We start from the raw sequence: 18,558 nt of genomic DNA on the forward strand, positions 1-18,558 counted from the left end.
ATTGGCAGGGGGTCATTATGTACAGTGTGACTGTGGCACCCGAGGGGCCGTGATATCAGCATGGGGCTGTGCCACCTGCAGGGCCGTGACACCAACATGGGGCAATAAGGCGTCCCAGTCCCTGCAGGGCTTGGCACAGAAATGGGACCGAGAGGATGGGGGACAAAGAGTGCCCCAGAGAGACCCCCTCCCTGTCCCCGGGGCCGTGCCAGCGCCCCATCAGCAGCGGAGACAGGAGGGCATCACGGGGATGTGAGCTGGGAGCCACGGAGCTCCGCATCCCCTGGTCCATAATGTCCGTAAGGTATATAAATATAGAGGCTGTATGTATACATCCTATGTATATATGTACATCTGGGCAGGGTGGGCGCCGGGCCCTCACTCGTGCCAGGAGCTGCAGCGCAGGGAGCGCGGGGCAGCGGGGCGGCGCGGAGCGGCGTTGAGGACGGCCACACTGCGGCGACTGGAGCAGATGACGTCGGCCACGAAGCCGGTGCAGTCGCTGCAGACGTCGCGGAGCACGGAGCCCTGAGCATAGATGTGGGGGAACTCCTCCTCCACCCGGCGCCAGCCTGGACCTGGCAGCGAGCTGTGGGTGCAGTGTGTGCCATCAGCCCCGGCACGGGGAGGAGGAGGGTGGGAGGAAGACATTTGAGGACGCGGGACCCTTGTAGGGTGCTGGACTCACTGGAAGGTTTCCCTCTTGCGCAGTGGCAGAGCTTTGGCCAGCAGTGAGCCTGGGAGGCTCTCAAAGCCCAGTGCGTAGACAGGGATGTGAGCCAGCTTCTTGGAAGGCATCTTCATCTGTCACGGCAGTGGGCATCAGGGGCAGCACCCAGGGGCGTCCCCTTCACCCCAGGTCCATGCGGGGTCAGCGCAGCCCAGATGGTCAGACAGGGACTGGGGCTGGGATTGGTGACAGTGATCTGAGCAGGTCCCTTACCTTCAGGCTGCAGGAGGAGCAGACAGACCTGGGGATATGGGGAGAAGCAGGTGAGCAGGGCCACCACCGAGGCACCCTCCCACCAGTCCCAGCACCATGGCATGGCATAGTGCAGCACAGCACGACACAGCATGGCGTGGCATGGCACAGTGCTCACCGCTTGCAGAAGAGACAGGCTGCAGGCCAGGAGAAGAGGGGAAATTTGGCGCGGCAGCAGCAGCAGACCTGTGGGCACAGGCAGGGTGAGCACCAGGTGCAAATGGCATGGGAGCAGCTCAGCCCCCCCAGTCTGAGTCCCCACCTTGCCCTTCTTCAGGCTGTTGTAGAGCTCCTTGCTCTGTAGGAACTTCTCCATCTCGGCCTTGACCAGCACCCTACGCACATTGATCATCTCCTCCACCGTGAGGGCCAGGCTCTCCACAGGGTGGCTGAACTCCTGGGGGAGACAGGAGCCATCACTCCCACATGTGGCATGACCCGACCCCACAAATCCTGCACTGTGAGCCCTCACTCTGGGCCATGCCCGCAGCTCCAGTCTCGCACTCACCAGCCAGAGGTGCTTGGAGCTGCTGCTGGGCGCAGTGCTGGAGCCATCCTCTGGCTTCTCCTCCACTGAGCCCAGTGCAGCGCGGGGCGCAGAGCCGTATGGCACTGGGTGGTAGCTGGCGGGAACAGAGCCTGCATGGTGGGACACCAGGAGGACACAGTGAGGACACACTGCCACACACAACTCCTCCAGCAAGTGTTGGCTGGAGAGCACAGCAAAGTGACCCTTGGTGACATGGGGACAGGGTGTGCGGGACATGGGGTGGGCTGTGCTGAGGGCAGGGACACTGAGTGTTTGTGGGATGGGGATCCCAACGCAGGACTGGGCTTGGGGCAGCACAGGAGTACCTGATCGGGGCCGGGGCTCGGGATCCAGCGACTCCAGCACCTTGGGTGCTGCGTGGCCACCACCAAGCTCACTCTGGAACTGGGCTAGGTCCTGCTCTGAGAAGGAGCGGTCCCGCTTCATAGGCAGCCCTGAGACAGACTCTGTGCTTGGTGAGTCCTCCTCCTGCAAGGCCGCACGGACAGCATCACCCAGTGACCCACGCACCCCTATCCTGTGCCCCCCTGGCATCCCCACCACAGCCCCTTTTTCACCTCGGAGATGCTCATCTCCTCCATCTCTGCCAGTGTGGGTGCCTTGAGCAGGACGCGGGGCCGTGGCCGTGCTGGCACTGTGCTGGCCTCGGGCACAGAGAGATCGATGCAGGAGCTGGACGTGAGGTGGCTGGAGCAGGCGTGCGGGATGCAGGGCAGTGAGCTGTACCCTGGGAAGGGGATGGGGTTTGGCACTGGGTCCTGCCATGACACCATGGTGCAAAGGAGGCAATGCCAGTACCTTTCTGACCCCGGTATGATGTCTCCACAGGTCGGAGCTTCCTCTCCTGCTTGATCTCCTCCAAGATCTTCTCATGCAGTGTCCTCTGTTTCTGGGGCAGTGGCCGTAGCCTCCGCTCTGACGCCTGCAGGAAACAGAGCCGGGATGCTGCAGCTCAGGGCTCACAGTGAGCCCAGCCCGGGGGCTGCGGCCATGGGGACCCTGCGGGGTCAGCACCCACCTGCTTGAGTGGGGGTCGGGAGCGGATGAAGTCCAGGATGAGCTCGTGGGCATCCTTCTTCACTCGTGGTGGGATGTCCCCGTCCACCTGGTAGAGAACAGTGTCAGCACCAGCTGGTTGATGGCAGCACATCCCAGTGTGGGGTCACCTGTCTGAGCTCACCATGACCTTGCGCAGCTTGTAGTTGCGCGCACGGATGTCCTGCATGAGCATCTCGAAGGGGGTCAGCTGGTACTCGGTGGGCAGCGGGTTGAACTGCTTCTCCTGCACCTTCTTCAGCTTGACGCCGTGCCGCAGCTCCCGCATCAGCTGCACCCACAGCCGGGCCTGCCGGGGGTGTGGGGTCAGAGCTGGCCCTCCCACAGCCCCAACCCCCTGCATGGCCGTGCTGTGCTGCTGTACCCAGTCTGTGTTGCGCAGGCTGCCCAGCTCAGCTGCTGGCCTCTCCTCTGCCTCCTCATCCTCCTTCAGCTTCTGCAGCATCTGTGATGACATGGGGACACTGTTATCCCACTGCGGTCACTGCAGCATTTTAAGATCCCAACAATCTCCCCACACAGGCAACCTTCTCACCTCCTTGGCATCGCGGATCTTGGCCAGGAAGGCTTTGAGTTCCACAGTTTCAGCAAAGAGCGCCCGGCACACGGCCTGGTAATGAGCCTGAGCTTCGTTGGGATCAGCGAGGCGTGCAGCGCAGCACCGCATGGCCTGCCCGAAAGTGCGCACAGCTCGCAGTGGCCCCTCGCCACTCTCCTCCTCCTCCTCCTGCCCCCCATAGCCCTCATCGGCCGTGCCACAGCCACTGTCCTCTGAGTCACTGTTGGTCATCAGGTCGATGAGCTGCTCCAGCTGTGGGCTCAGCTCCCGCTCCTCGTTCTCATCCAGCCCCCAGTCCAGCGCCCGGTAGATGGCAAAACCCAAGGACTGCACCATCTGCAAGGAAACGGCACCGCTGTGACACCAAAAGCCCTGGCACTGCCCGTGCCATATCTGCGTGCAGAGCCCCATCCGTTGAGTCTGGGCCTCACCACCCAGAGCACACCAGGACCCCATTGCCTCACAGCAAGAGGAGCAGGAGGAGATGCACAGGGGAACACATAGCCATGCTGTGGTGCTGTGACACTGCCTGCCTAGGGGCCCCCGTGATATGCAGCCAGCAGACATCCAGCTCAGAGATGAGGGTCCCCACATACCTGTGCTTCAGCAGCAGGCGTCAGCAGCAGAGGCAGCTCTGGGGAAGAGAAAGGTACAGTCACTGAGGCCCCAAGGCTGGGGGTCAGCCTTACCTCACTTTGTGCCCCCCACCCTGGTTCTGCTGCACCCAAGCCAGGACTCCCACCTGCAGCCAGTCTCATCCTGAGCTGGCACAGCCCCGTGTTGTTTGCAGGGACCAACAGCACAGCCCTGCATGTGGTGCAGAGACGGGCAGCACTCAGCTGACAGTGCTACTGATGCTCCTTTCACTGCAGAGGTGGCACAGCTGGAGCACTGTACACACACACAAGCACCATGCACACACACAGGCACCACGCCAATACATACAAGCACTGCACACACACACAAGCACTGCACACACACAAAAGCTCAGGCCAAAGGCTCTCAGGCAGCTCAGCCCCTTCTGGGGGAGCACTGCAGCCATAGGATGACAAGCAACTGTGTCTTTCACATGGGACCCAAGGGAAGTGCCCGGGTGCTCCTTGCTCCACTTTGCCCAGCAGCAGCTGCAGAGCAGAGCACTGCCCTGGGCCCAGGAGAGTGCAGGCCATTACCCCACCATCATCTGTGCATCCATTACATGCTGTGCCCATCTCCCCATTTAGCTAATCAATGCAGCAGCCCATGGCAGGGACAGCTGAGGCTGCGTGCTGGCTGCAGTCAGGAGCCCAATCTGGGACCCTCTGAGCAGGATGAGGCCAGGCAGAACAGGATTGCAGCCCCCTCCCACTGACTACGGAAGCCTGTGACCCTGCAGCCATGTCAGTCCCTGAGCCCTGCAGGCAGCCCAGGGGAATGGCACCAGCATCACATCCCGTATGGTGGTGGAGCAGCCAGCAGATCCAGCTGGGAGGAGGAAGCAGAAAAGCTTTTCCTGGATGCAAACCAGGGACGGAGGAGCAGCCATGGCTGCAACAGGACAGGATGCACCAGGAACAGCAGTGCCTGCAGCCGTGGTGCCAAATGAGGCCACGGTGCTGGTGGCTGTGCAGCACTCACCTGCTGGCTGCTTCCTTCTGGGTGGGAGACGCTGTGGGATGGGGACATGGAGTACACCCCCTGTGGGTTCACCCTGTGCCCTGTGCCACTGCAGAGCTATGTGCTGGTGCTGGGACCCATGCTATACCCATGGCTGTGCTGGGAGCTACCCACAGCCCCCAAGCGCTGCAGCAGCAAAGAGCCTGGATACATCCCTATGCCCTGCTCCCAGGAGCATCGCTACAGCCAGCAGCAAGGACACACAGCCACGCCGCAGCACCCTGCTCGCTGCCAGCCGTGGGGACATGCCGCAATGCCGCAGCCTTGCTGAGCAGTCGGAGACACCGCAGCGTCCTTGCTCGGCCCGGGCACCCCGAGCCATTTTGGGGCACGCAGGAGCCGGCGGGCACCAGTCGGGGCTGTCCCCACGCGGGGCGAGGCGTGGGCTGAGCTCTGTCATTAGGCTCAGGCTGCTCATTGCTGCTGGCACCCGGCCGTGCCTAATTACAGACCATAAACACAGCGGGCTCTGCCCGACAGCACCGCCCGCCCGCACGGAAGGCACGACCGAGAGTGCAAAGGTCGGGGTCGGGGCTGCCCCGCGATGCCCCCTGAGGGAGGGGGGTGCGGGGTCTGTGCCCGTGGGTGCGGGTGCGCTGCGGCCGTCGCTGCGTGCCGCTGTGTGTCCCTGCGCGTCCGTCCATCCGTCCCTGCCTGTCCTGCGTGGCTCCGCCGTCCCCAGCCCCACGCACAGCCCCGCCCGGCTCCATCCTCGCGGTCCCGCAGTGCCGGTCCCATCGCTGCCACCACCTCCGGTCCCCCCCGCTGCCAGTCCCGCCTTCCAGTCCCGCCTTCCCGCCCCCCCGCTGCCGCTGCCCGCATTGCCGACCCCACACCGACGCCCACGGCCTCCCGTCCTTTTTCTCTCCGGTATCGACTCTCTCTATTCCTCCTCCAGTTCCCGTCCTTCCTTCCCGGTGCCGGTGTCCTCCACCCGTAATCCCAGGGCCGCTGCGGCGTCGGTAACCCGGGCAGCGCCGGTGGGCAGCGCGGTGCAGCACTCCCCGCAGGTCCCGGTACCTCACTGTTCCGATAACCCGGTACCCCCGGCGCCGGTACACCCCCCCACCGGTGGCGGAACCCCCCGCTGCCGGCCCCGCCCCTCCTTCTCCGAGCTCCTTACCGGGCGGCGGGGGTGGAAGCGCTACGCTGCCGTCGCCGCGGAGGCGGATGTCGGCGGTGCGGAGCGGAGCGGCGGAGGGGGCGGCGGCGGCGGCGGCGGCACGGCAGCCCTGAAAGCAGAGCGCCCACGCCTGCTCCTCGTTCAGCGGCTGCTCGTAGCACTTCAGCACCTCCTCCAGGGACAGCTCCCGCGGGCCCCCGCCGCCCGCCCGCGCCATCGCCCCATCCCCGCGCACCGCCGCCGCCGACCTCCGCCGCGGCCGCCGCACGGGCGGGCGGGGCGGGAGGGGCGGAGGGCCGGCTCCGCTCGGCTCGGCACAACTCGGCCCGCCCAGCCCCGGCCCCGCCCGCTCCGCCTCCCGCCGCCACCGGGGGCGCACGGTGGGTACGGAACGGCGCGGCGCGGCGCGGGCGGGTTCGATTCGGCGCTCTAAGGCTCCGTTTGGCACGGCACGGCTCGGTACAACGCGGCTCTGCACGGCTCGACTAGGAAGAGAGTGAGCGGGCTGGCGGGATGCAGGCACGGAGCACGGCGTGGGGGACATCGGGCTGGGTGCGGGGTGCGTGCTGTGGTGCTCAGTGCAAGGCACGCAGCTTCGTGCAGGGTGCGGGACACGACGGGGTGCAGGCTGCGGGGTGTAGGGTGTGTGACATGTGGCGTGGCTCCTGTCACCTGCACCGTTCAGCCCCTGACCGGAGGCGTAGGAATCTATCAGCTCCCGGGGCCAACCCGCCTGAGGATGCGCCGTGAGCCAGGTGAACGGTCACAAGGACGCAGCAGCCCTGGTGGCTCTCAGAGCCAGGAAGGCTGGGGGCCATCCCTGCGGACTCACAGAGTGCTGTGAGCAAGGTGTTTCCTCACGTTCATCTCACGGCTCTGTGCCTGCAGCACCTGGCCCTGTGCATTCCCACATCACCCGTGGCGAAGGAGCTGAGACCTCGCCGCTGGTGTATGGGATTGGGGCCAGCAGAAGGCACCAAGATGGGGCATTTCACAGGGCCCATGTTCTACGGGAGCGTGACATGGAGGCACCAGCTAAGGTCAGTATAGAATCATTGCATTCAGGTTGGAGAAGACCTCTACAATCCCCAAGCCCAAGCCCACCCCACCCCACCATGCCCATAACCACATCCCTCTGTGCCACATCTCCACAGTCCTTGAACACCCCCAGGGCCGGTGACCCCACCTCTCCCTGGGCAGCCTGTGCCACTGCCTGACTGCTCCTAATATCCAATCCAAACCTCCCCAGATGCTCAAGTCTCCATCTCACCTTCCGCACACAAACTGCTGAGATTTGAATGAGACATTTGCCCTGCCGTCAGCTGGCTTTACAGCCTACTTTGGAACAGCAGAGGGAGGAAAGCTGAGCACGCTGCCCAGAGTGGTGCTGAGCCCAACACACAGTCAGGAAGGCACAGTGGGTTGGTGCAGGGCAGTGGTGTTCAGAGTGGTAATTCAGCCCGCAGGACACAGGGGAGGGCATTTGAATTATAAAGTGCAGAGCCCTTTGCTTTGGGTACAACTGTAATTAATGTGTAATCAAGATATAATTAAAAGTTACTGCCTTGGGAAAAAATCAAACAGAGCCAAGCGTGTATGTGTATAGGGGAGATTTAATTAAAAATGAAAGAATTGGGGGGGGGGGGGAGGAGGAGGAGGGGAAGAAAAGAAAAAAAGAACAGGTTGGGAGAAGGTTGCAAAGTGCTGCAGGAGCATCAGATTTCTGCACTTCCCAGCACCCCACGCAGTGATGCAGCAGCGTGGCAGGGCTGGGCCACGGCAGTGCTGTGCCCAGAAGCCTGCAGCAGGCAGTGTTTGTTTGCAGGTAATACATTCTTCAAGGTGTCCTTTGTCCTATGCAATAATAATTCATTCCAAAGCCACAGGAAGCCAACATCATAGAACCACAGAATGCTTTGAGTTGGAAGTGAGTTCTAAAGGCCACCTGGCCCCACTGCCCGCAATGAACTGGGACACCCACAGCTTCATCAGTGCTCAGAGCCCCCCTGGCTGGACCCTGGGTGTCTGCAGGGAGGGGACACCCACAGCATCTCCTGGCAACCCTTATGGGGGGCCTCATCACTATGGCCATCACAGAGATGGCTTTGCCCAATTTGCTGCTCTCTGAAATGCCTCTCATCGAGTCCCCACAGAGCAGCTCATTGAGTTGTGGAGTGTCTGTTCAAGCTCCATTTCCTTTCTAGATTCTTCTTCATTAATATTTTAATTAACACCAATTCCCTGAGCAGACTGCATTAACTCAGGATACCTCCCAGATAGAGCACGGAGGGATTAAATATAGCAAGCACTGCTCTCTGCAAGCTGGTAAACCAGCGAGGCAGCAACCTGCTGGTGATGTTAATAACAGAGGGATTTGCTCAGACTGGCACATGGTGGGGGATGACTTCCCTGTCCCAGAGCATGGCACTGGGCAGACACATCCCTAACGTCTGCAAACGGCCTCCCAGTGGGAAATCCCCTGCGGTTTTTCACCTGCTGCCATTGTTCCCCGTGTAACGAGCTGCCGCCGCCCTGTGTTACCTGGCACGTGTCACCTGGGGACAGTCGCAGGCACAGCGGGTGCGGTAGGAGCAGGGCAGGAGCACGCCGCTGTCCTGGCGTTGCCTGTAGCGGTGCTGGATCCTGGCTGGTGCCAACTGCCTCCCAGGAAGAATCAGCCCAAAATTCCTGTTGGAAGGCATTTGAGAGACGCTGCTCTCTCTGAAACCCCTACCACCTCCATAGCATCACAGAATCGTTCGGGCTGGAAAGATCTCTATGACCCTCAAGCTTAATCCCAACCCCCCCCCCCCCCCCCCCATGGCCTCTGACCACGTCGCTCAGTCCCACATCCCCACGTTTCTGGAACACCCCAACGTGTCTCACTTTGCCCTTCCCAACATGGCGGCCTCCTGCCCCCGCCACTCCTAAGATGGCGGAGCGATGACAGGTCCACGCCCACTATTCTCTCAGCCAATAGGCGGAGACGCGCTCTTCCGGCGGCAGCCAATGGCGGCGCATGGCGGGGGGGGTGGTTTGGCGGGCGCGCCGTGATGGCGGGTGCGGGTGGCAGCGCGCTGCGGGAGCTGCTGGGTAGGTGCGGGGTTGGGGGAGTGGGTGGGTGCGGGGTTCTTGATGCTCCTGGTGCTCCCTGCAGCACGGCAGAGATGAAAGGAGGGATGGATGTCCCATCTCTGCCCTCAGCTCCCCTCTCCTCGGGCCTGCGCCATGCTCCATGCTCACCCCGGCGCAGAGCCCCGTCTTCACGCACCCGCTCCCAGGCCGGTGCTCTTCCTGTGTCCTTGATGCAGCACTGGGGTCGGTTTGGGTCTTAGGGCCGGCCTGCAACAACATCAACGGCGTGGGCCGAGGGCCCTGCGCTGTACAGCGATGCCTCGCGGTGCTGCTGGGCGATGGGCTCAAACCACGGCATCAGCAGAGCTGTCCTTTGGGGGCGCCGGGGCACAGAGCCTCGGCTCCTAAAGAAACCCAAACTTCTCAGCAGGGAGAGCCAGGAAACGGAAAAGCAGCTTTGGGAGCACTGCAGAGCTCCGGGCAGCGGCTCTGCGCCTCCTGGATCGTCACCAGAAGCTGAGCGAGCTCCTGCTGGAGGTAGGAGCAGGCAGGGCCATCCTGGGACAGGGCAAACCCAGCGTCTCTCTGTTGTCACCAGGTTTGGCTTTCTGTGCAGATGGGGGCAAAATCTGGAGAGGTGATTCGATGTTCTCTGAATTACCAAGCGCTTCTGACTTCTGTGGCTGTCATTAGGATAGCCTGTGTCATTTGTCTATGCACAGACTTCAGCCAAGATCCTGTCTTGGCTGTGCTCTGCCTCTTCCCCACACACACTACAGGATGTTTTTGATTTTGCATGGACAGTTCCAATACTTCCCATAGCTCAGCAGCAGGATTGCTTTTTCCTCTACAGAATGTCTCGTTGTATCAGAAAAAAAAAAGAGCAAAAACAAACAAACCAGAAAAGGAAACAATATTTTGCTGTTTTAGGTATTTATGGCACTGTGGCTGCACTGCTGAGACTTGAAAGACAGGAATCCTGGTGCTGCTGCTGAGCTGTTGGGAGCTATGGATGAATCACTTTGACCTGTACCTCTTTTTCTCTGCTTAAAATGAAGATAACTGTACTTCAGTCTCTTGCATGATGGCCTGAAATCTCAGGTTTACCATGGCCATGTAATGGTTTAATTTCATTTCAATTGCTCCTTCTGCATAGAACGCCAGAGCTGCTAAATATGCTGTAGAAGGAACAGATCGATGCATGTGTGTGTAAAAGACATGTAAGACTGCTAGGTTTTTGTTTTGCTTCCAGGTAGAAGGTTCAGTCAAGCCAGCTGGAGAGGGTGGCATAGAGCACCAGGAGTCATCATCAGAATCACTTATCGGTGAGTGACAGAGCATTGATGGGAGATGACGTGGAATGGAATCGTTCTTTACACACCAGATTTCTGACTGTTAAATGCAATTCCAATTTTGTATTCTTCCCAGTGTTCCTGGTCTGCCATTCAGCTACTCGTTTCTTACTTCTCCAATGAATGGCGTCCCTGGCAAGATCTGATTTTTCTGTGTTTTGATCTGGAATTTCTCTTCACAGTCATGTGCTTGCACCTTTTTTTTTTTCCTCCCACGATGTCAAGTTTCTGTTTCTTTTCTTTTCTTTTTCTTTAAGTCTCTGTTCTGCAGGAACAGGCCTCAAGGTTGGGTGTACCTGCTGCAGTTTTGGCAGCCAAAAATGCTGTTACCAAAATGGAGCAGATCTGCCAGTCTTCTGCAAGCCCATCTCAAGCACCTCTGCTGAACTTGGACCAGAGAGTAAGCAAAGCAGCTTATATTTTGCTTATCAAGAAAACAGTACTGATGGTTTTGACTTTAAATCCTGGACTGATAAAGATTGATAAGCCCTCTGTTCTGATAAAGATCCAGGCACACAGGAGCCAAGAGGCCGATCGCTCATTCATGTATCTGATCCGCTCACTGATACGTGGCACTCTTCTCCCCTATGGAAAGCTGCTAATTTTTGATAGCTTTCCTGCTGTTGCCAGAGCATCTCTCCACAACAAGATGCAGTCACCACTGGTGTGCTCCAGCCTTCCCTGGTGTGGCTCGGTGTCTCTTATCCTTGTTCCATCTTTATCAGTCTTAGATTGCAGTGGTGATGGCCTTCTCCCCAGAACCTGGGCCATGGCTCCTGGCTCACGTCCCCCCTGAGGAGCTGTGAGGTGCCAGTGCTGTCAGCTTCTAACTCAGCCTTAAGGTGAAAGGTTGGGCCTTTCATCAGCAATTCTCTTCGCTATTCAAGTCTTTAAAACCACAAAGTGGGGGGAAAAAAAACCCCAGCAAATTGTTTTTGTAAGAACGTGTTATTTATAAAGGAAATGATGTCTGCTTCATTTTTGGGGTGGTTCCAGGAGAAGTTGTCTTGCTTGCTTCGAACAGCCAAGGATCTGTTGGAGAACAACGTGTTCAGTCGCTCACACTTCTGTCAGGAAATCTGGAAAATGAAGGTGAGAGTTCACAAAGGAATGTTTGCCATTTAGATTTCAGCTATGGGATCAGAGAGCGTGCTTTTAACCCTCTTGACCTGTGCAGGACAGAGAGAACTCTAAGCTGGACTACTGAAATGCTGCCATCTGCATTCCACTCATTTTGGTGTCTTTTTGTGATCTGCAGCAGTTTTTTCCATTGCTCACCCCTGAGATCTTAAACTCTTTCTGCACGTAGTGAGCATGGCTGGTTCTAGGAAAGGCACGGAAAACACAGGATCTGGAGATACAGCATGGGATTAAGCTTGCCTGGGGTGTTGCTGCAGTTAATAGAAGCTTTGGAGGGTATTTTCTTTTCTGCTTAGCTTCACTGACCTGCTGTTATCAATGAAATATGTTAATAACTGCCCATCTGGGCACAGGTTCCCAGATCAGCGCAGGATCTCCCAGCTGGCTGTGGGTCCCCATGGTCCCAGTAGCCCTTTGTGTGCTTTGCCAGTAGCACTCAGTGGGCCTTTTGGCATTCTGGCTCCCTGCTTTATTTATCTGGGAATTGTGATAAGCCAGAGCGAGTTCATGCAGCAAATGGCATGAGAGAAATAGGATGGCTGATAACAAGTCGGATTGTTTCACAAATGTGTTGTCTTCATTTCATTTGGGTGGTTTGTTCTGTGAAGATAAGTGGAGCTCTGGGCAGAGCTGAGTACTTGTGAACCAGACAAATTTGGTTGCTTGCTGCTGTGGTGGGAAAGAGTGAGGAGACTGACCCATGTGGATAAGAAGGTGCTCTCTAGTCTCAAATGTCCATTCATGGGCTGAAAATAGAATTGTGTGTTTTGAGGGCTGATTAAAATCTTGTTCCCAGGTAGACAGGGAGATCAAGTGCTGCTGTACAAGTGAGACTGATAGAGTAAAGGATTAAGCTGTTGAAAACGAAGTACTGGGCGAGGCTGGGGTCACGCTGAAAAGCAGCTGTGAGTCAGTGCAGAGGGCTGCTGCTGCCTGCTTTGCTCCCAGGACTTCCCCTGCAAGGAGTGGAAAGCATTTTGTTTCTGGGTCAGAGTTTCTGTACTGGGACTGAAAGGAGCAGAAGCTGCTGCTGCACCATTTTCCCTGCCTGGTGCCTCCTGGAGCTTTGCTGGCACAGGATGCTCTCCAGGACGTGCTCTCCTGTTGGGAGCTGCAGGCGATGTTACAGGGAGGTGGAAAAGGTTTAATCCATACCAAAGCAGTGCCTGGTGCTGACTGTGGCAATGGCTGGCCTGGTGTTCAGGAGCAGCTCAGGTGGTGGTTGCTGCTCCCCTGTGCCCATAGGCCTGTCTTGTACAGCTGCAGCATCTCTGTAGGCTCCTCTAGGGAAACGGGTTTGAGAGAGCAAAACTGAATCACAGAAGCTAACAAGGGGAGAACTAAGGGATAATTCTCCAATCTGTTGTTGGTTCTGAGTGAACAAGGCTCTAAATGTTCTCTGGGATACCACTGCTCCTTTGTCTATTCAGAATTAGGATTCAGCCAGGGGATGAAGGCTGGCATGTTTATGACTTAACGTGGAAATGTAGAACGATGCGCCTAGCCCTCAATGTTTGTAGGGAGGGGAAACCAAACACAACTTCTCCTCACCTGGTATTGATATGTTAGTTTTTAAATCTCCATAGATCCTAGGCTGGGTGACCAACGAAATTTGGTTCCATTTCTTTAGTACATTGTTATCAAAACATTAAGTGTGAATTATGTGCTGTGACCAAATCGTGACCTTCTTGGTAGGACCTTCCAGTGCTGGAGGCTGTGTGGCACCTGCACACAAATGGCATCACTGGGCTGGCAGAGCTGCTGGAGAGGTGAGTGGAGGTTTGGAGGTTTACACACATGTTTAAATCTCTTAAAGCCTATTGAAATGTAATCGGGGATTAGTCGTGAGTATTCTGGACTAAGAATACAGTCAGATGCTTGCAGGTGATCAGATTAGCAGGATTTAAGAAGTTAGCCGGGGTTTGAGAGGTTACTGTGTGTTAATTAGCACGGTTCAGGGCATGGTGACTGCTTGTTCCAGGGCTGCTGAATCACTTGTGATGTGGGACAGGATGGTTGGGTGGGAACTGCCACTAAAGACCATTCTAGTTAATGTTCTACCTGATTCTTTGTTCCACTGCCCCAGATGGCCGTGTAGGGATAAATCCCAGGCCGTGTGGGGAAGGTTCCTAACCCAGCCCCTTTGGTTCACTGGCTGTGCCTTGAGATCTGCCTGGAAACTCAGTGAGAATTGGGGCTGGTCTTGGCGAGAAGTCTTGCTTCTGTCCTGTAAAACCACTGTGTCAGTGAGGTGTGGCAGAGGTCATCTCCAGAGGATGGTAATTCTAAGGGTTGATTTGTTTTTTCCCAATATGGAGGTAACCAGGAGGATCAGTTACTCCTTCTGAAGTTCACGTCGTTATTTTATGGCGTTGAAAGAATATTACTGCAATCTTTGGTGCAGCCTTTGATGTTGGTTTACTTGTCTGTTAGTGGCACAGGAAAGAAGCCTTTCAGTGCTCACTGTACTTCAAGGAAACCGAAGAGAGTTTGATTTTTTTAATGTTTTGGAAAGCATTTTTATGCAAATGGCGTAGAAATCAGAACGAAAAATCTGAAAAGATTTTAAATTGGAAGACCTCAAAAATGATGGAACTCGGACACGCGGTTTCACATGTATTGCTTTTCATTGTTTGTGTTTGTTTGGGAATCTTCTTAGGAGGCAACTCAAGCTCTTGCTGGACCAGCTTACAGCAATCTGACATCCAGGGCAGAGTCTCACACGGTCGTCTCCTTCCTGAGACCAAGGGGATGGCAGAATGAAAAACCAAGCAAGGAAACGTGGAAGGGATTGAACTGAATGTGCTTCTGTTTGTTCCCAGCAGTGTGGATGGCCGCGCTGTGGAGGAGTGGCTGTGCAGCAGCCTTTGTGCTCTGTGTGAGCGGGCAGAGGGGCCCCCCCAGGACACAGAGAATGTGGGGCGCATTCTCTCAGGCAAGGAGAGGGTCTGGCTGCAGCCAATGCTGTGCTGGTGGGACGCTGGGAGCTGAAGGACGGGGGCCTCGCAGGGTGTTTTCTGATGTTGCTTCAGAAAAGGTGCTACATTTAGTTCTTAGTGAGTTCTTCCCCTTGAGAGATGCTTGGTTTGAATTCCTGGATCTCTTTCCCATGCGGTACTAAAAGTAGAGCTGCAAGATGTGCGGGGCCAGCAGTGACAGCGCATCAGATAAAGAACACGATGCTGATGCAAAGTGCCCAAAATATTTCTAATGAGAAATATTTAGCAGCTGATAATTTTTTCCCCCATCTTTTTTTTTTTTTGTTGAGCAAGTGAAACTCACATGTGTTCTGCAGTGGTAAAAGAGAGAGAGACCTACAGACTGCTTGGTCTGAATAATCCTTTCAGTTCCTTTGCTTCTTGGCACTGATTGCTCTAAGCTCTTTTTGCCCAGGAGTAATTTTACTCCATGAAAGAAAAAAAAGAAAAGCACTGAGCAGTCTTGCTGACTGTGCTGTGTAGCCAGCGAAGCTTTTCAGACAGCAGTCCCGTTGGGAGGGGAAAGAGCAAGTGGTTTTAATGAGAGGGGATGCTGTAACATGGATTCCTTCTTGATTTGCAGACTTTGCGATCATGTTCCTTCAGAATGGCTTTCAGCCTTCAGAGCTGGGGAGAAAGCTGGAATTGAAGAAGGTCCCCCATGTAAGGACAAAAGGAAACTGATGAAAATGGTTGGTTAAAGAAGTAGATACCTCGTATAGTGCTGCCTTTCTGGCTGTAAATCAATCTGAGTTAGAGCAACAAAGAGATTTCGGGCAGTGCTCCAGCTAGGAGTGGGTGAGGAGGAGATGCTGAAACCAGAGCAGAGACCTTTCTGGAGGGAATTTCTCCAAGGCGACTTGTCAAGGACTTTTTAGCTTCTTTGGTTTCACCTTGACTGCTCTTTCCTGTCCGTTTGTATATGAGGCATGGAATGCTGGTAAGCATGGAAAATGCTTGCCCCTCTGCCTCTCTGTATGTGTTCTACACCAGAACCCGAGGTAGATGTTGAGCTTTAAATCAAGTGGGACAAAACCTTTTCGTCGAGTCAGTTTGCCTTTTCTGCATGAAATTCAGCTGTTCTCAACACTAAATGGTCTTAATTTGTCCCTTCTGAACAGATCTGCCATGCTGTTTTACAAAGAATGCTGACATGTAAGTGTTCTTGTGCTTTGTAACTTTTAGCAGTTGCTGCTGTTTGCTAACTTAATTTCCTTTCTCAATACTAAATCTCTAAGAAATTCTCTTTCTGGGATGCTTTCTGTACACATTTATGTCACTGACGTTGTGTGTCTCCATTTTCCTCTTTACTTTTGTGAAGTGAGTTTCTTCTATCACCACAAATAACTTCTTGTTTCTCATGCTAGTTCTTTTTGATCCTCCCAGCTGCAACATTGGGTAGAGATATCTGAGCTGGCTTTCAACAAGCTCTGTTGGAAGCAGTCCAACCGTCAGCAGCACAGAGGGTTGGTTAACTTATCCTGCTTGTTAAATTAAACGTTGAATTTACAAAGCTATGTGCCAGCAGGCCATTCTGCTGTCTCACATTTTGGATTTGCAAACTTGTGTTTTGTGAGACCTCATTTTTTTATGTAGAGCAAAGACCTCTGATGTACGTGCATAGCCTGCAAACAGGCAGTGTTCAGCTGTCCCGTGCATAACGTGCCTGTCGTGCTGCTGCTGAGAGCTCAGGGGTGGCAGTGCCTCCTTTGCAGTGCGGATCCTGATGCAGAAAGACTGAACTCACTACAGGATTTTGTGTCGTGTGTCACTGGTGATATCGTGGCAGGTTGCTGTTTCCACTGCACTGCTTTGCCTGCAGAAATGTTCACTTACAGCTCCTCATGGGCTCCAGACCACGGTGTTAGCCTGATCTGACTGTGTGCTGCTGTTATTTTTATGACATCACTTTGCCCCTTTCCTTGCTGTCATGCTTCAGCAACGAGCTCAGTGCTGTTGCGAAGATGAGCACTTCTTGTCTGTTGCAAAATGACCAAAAGCCAGGACACAACACAAAGATTGCTCCCAAACATCCCTCCTGCATCTCTGCGTGGGTACTGCCAGCCTGATCCCTCACCCTGTGTCTTGCAGACAGCACTGCCTGTAGACAGATGCCTTGCAGACCTTGCTGAGCAGTTCTAAAAAGGGAAAGCTGCAAGGGAAGTGCTTCATTATTTAATATGTATGAGTTCCATCTCAGGTGACCCTTTAATAGCGCTGGTACTTGAAAAATAACCCTCATAAGCTCAGGACTAGAGGGATGTGGGGGGAAGCAAGGCAGGCTGCTGGCAGGCAGGGTGGAGTCTGCGCTAACCTGCTCTTCATTTGACCTTCACATTTCTGCAGCCTGCACTGCCACCAGTTGCCTTGCAGTCTATCTGAAAATACATTACATGTTTTGTATGAAATACTTTTGTTAGTGCGTGCTGTCGGGTCATCTTTGAGGAGTTTCACTCATCAGCTGCTTTGAAGAACATGAGGATGCTTTATGTAAAATAATTCGCGATGAATGAAGCTGCTCACAGGGGGAGCAGAGGCTGACAGCAGCCTGGAAGCACTGTTCTTCACAGCACTGAGCTTGCAGCACTGAACTCCTGTGCCTAAGGATAAGTAGAGCTTATCTCCTTTCCTCTATTCGCCCCTGCTTAACCTGAAAGCATTCCTCTGCAGGGGAAGGCAGTGTTACTTGCTAGCCCTGTGGACTGCCCTACAAAAGGCACGTGAGGGATGCCAGTATTGGTGCCTCGATTTGGTAGATTTCCTTCTCAGAGTGCATCACTGAAATGATCCTAATGAACAATTCCTAATGAATGGAGCAAACGTTTTTACTGTTGGAAGAGGAGGCTTTTGAAGGTGGGCTGGGACCAGAAACAGAACTGCAGCAGCAGCCTGTGAAGTTTGGGATCTCAGCATGTGGGCTTTGAGTTGTGCAGTCTTACAGTCTGGACCACGTGCTGTGTGAGCTGCTGCCTGTTTGACCTCCACCGGTCACCCTAGGACAGGCCTTGCTTTAAAGGAGTGCTGCTGAAGAAAGGCAACATGAAGCAGTCACAAAAGTGTGGCATTCACAGCAGTGCCCTCTTTGCTTGCTGAGGATGGTGAAGATCATTGTCTCAAGGCACAAATGTGCAAATCTCTGCCTCCAGGCTTCTCCCAGCACAGCTTTGCAGTGTTTGCACTCATGTGTGCACTGTAAGGATTAGGTTTGGAAATTAAATATTAATACCTGTCCATTTTTAGATGGCTTAATTATTAGCACATTCGTGGGAATGCTTTTAAAGTGGTTCAAGGTTAATGTTAATAGTTTTTGAGCCTCAGTGTTACTTTTGAGACATTTTGGTAAGATTTTAATGCTGAGGAATGGTGTGTTTCCCTAATGGGGTCACCTTAACTGTTAGTGTAGTGTCACAAATCTTTCTGCTTTTCTCACTGCCTTTTTTGTGTTTTTACTTTGGGGAACCAGGGGTCCTCGATGGTGTTGGTAAAGAGAAGGAGGAAGATGTCTCCACATTGCAAGCAATGAGGTTCTGGTAAGAAACACTGTTGCTCTGAATAAGGGAGGACTGACTGTAGTGCTGTGCATCGTTTCTGAATGTTTTCTTGTCATTTGCAGGCTGAATGTATTTGATGTGTCCATCTATAAAAGCGCAGTTCATCCGGATTCCTTGCAGCAGTTTTTTAGACACACTCTGACTGAGATTCTTACCTATAACCCACTGCTGAAAGGTAGGAATAACTGGGGGGCAGAAGTGTCTCTGGGTTTGTCGTGGGTCAGGAGCTCTATCCCAGCCAGTGGCTGAGTGGAGTCCAGCCTGGAGAGCAGAGCGCAGAGATGCTGTCTCGCTCCTGGTTCTTCCCCACCCTCACAGTGCCAAAGGAGATGAAAGGTTCATCTGGACTCTGGGCTTCAGAGAGCTGTAGTTCAAGAGGAAACTTTAAGGTGGAAAATCAGCAGCTCCAGGCAGAGCTTCAGCCAAAAGCTCACGTGAAGTGCCGGGAGAAACATCTGCCACAGCCTTTGTGGAGCAGGCGTGGGAGAGCTGTGGCCTCTGGGAATAGTTTTGGCCAAAGGAGAAACTGGATGGGA

General features: G+C 54.8%; 2 protein-coding genes across 2 annotated transcripts in view; one reads left to right on the forward strand and one right to left on the reverse strand.

Annotated features, from left to right (window-relative positions):
• Positions 1-378: 378 nt before the first annotated feature.
• Positions 379-5,967, reverse strand: SPIRE2 (spire type actin nucleation factor 2). The gene is made up of 15 exons (XM_042885859.1): positions 5,927-5,967; positions 3,744-3,781; positions 3,124-3,483; positions 2,953-3,033; positions 2,713-2,877; positions 2,551-2,637; positions 2,331-2,454; positions 2,090-2,259; positions 1,838-2,000; positions 1,491-1,621; positions 1,245-1,379; positions 1,101-1,168; positions 944-971; positions 689-804; positions 379-589 (listed from the first exon to the last, which is right to left on the reverse strand). The coding sequence occupies exons 3-15, from the start codon at positions 3,481-3,483 to the stop codon at positions 379-381; spliced, it is 1,839 nt and encodes a 612-aa protein (XP_042741793.1). The 5' UTR covers positions 3,744-3,781; positions 5,927-5,967.
• Positions 5,968-8,979: 3,012 nt separating this feature from the next.
• Positions 8,980-18,558, forward strand: part of FANCA (FA complementation group A) — a 32,427-nt gene continuing 22,848 nt past the window's right edge. The window contains exons 1-11 of the mRNA XM_042885860.1: positions 8,980-9,019; positions 9,432-9,538; positions 10,254-10,326; positions 10,611-10,753; positions 11,350-11,445; positions 13,189-13,262; positions 14,319-14,428; positions 15,055-15,134; positions 15,593-15,626; positions 17,935-18,001; positions 18,085-18,197. Coding sequence (XP_042741794.1) covers positions 8,980-9,019; positions 9,432-9,538; positions 10,254-10,326; positions 10,611-10,753; positions 11,350-11,445; positions 13,189-13,262; positions 14,319-14,428; positions 15,055-15,134; positions 15,593-15,626; positions 17,935-18,001; positions 18,085-18,197 — 937 coding nt within the window. The remainder of the gene's footprint in view (positions 9,020-9,431; positions 9,539-10,253; positions 10,327-10,610; positions 10,754-11,349; positions 11,446-13,188; positions 13,263-14,318; positions 14,429-15,054; positions 15,135-15,592; positions 15,627-17,934; positions 18,002-18,084; positions 18,198-18,558) is intronic.

This window comes from Lagopus leucura, unplaced genomic scaffold (assembly GCF_019238085.1).
Source record: "Lagopus leucura isolate 7727_CA_CO unplaced genomic scaffold, USGS_WTPT01 Super-Scaffold_100053, whole genome shotgun sequence".
NCBI classification, from domain to species: Eukaryota; Metazoa; Chordata; class Aves; order Galliformes; family Phasianidae; genus Lagopus; species Lagopus leucura.

Excerpts from the sequence above, each read along its gene's own strand:
- SPIRE2 (XM_042885859.1), bottom strand. The coding sequence starts at position 3,483 with ATGGTGCAGTCCTTGGGTTTTGCCATCTACCGGGCGCTGGACTGGGGG. Across the intron at positions 1,169-1,244 it reads ACAGCCTGAAGAAGGGCAAG|GTCTGCTGCTGCTGCCGCGC; the intron begins GTGGGGACTCAG and ends CTGTGCCCACAG. Across the intron at positions 805-943 it reads GCTCCTCCTGCAGCCTGAAG|ATGAAGATGCCTTCCAAGAA; the intron begins GTAAGGGACCTG and ends CTGCCGTGACAG.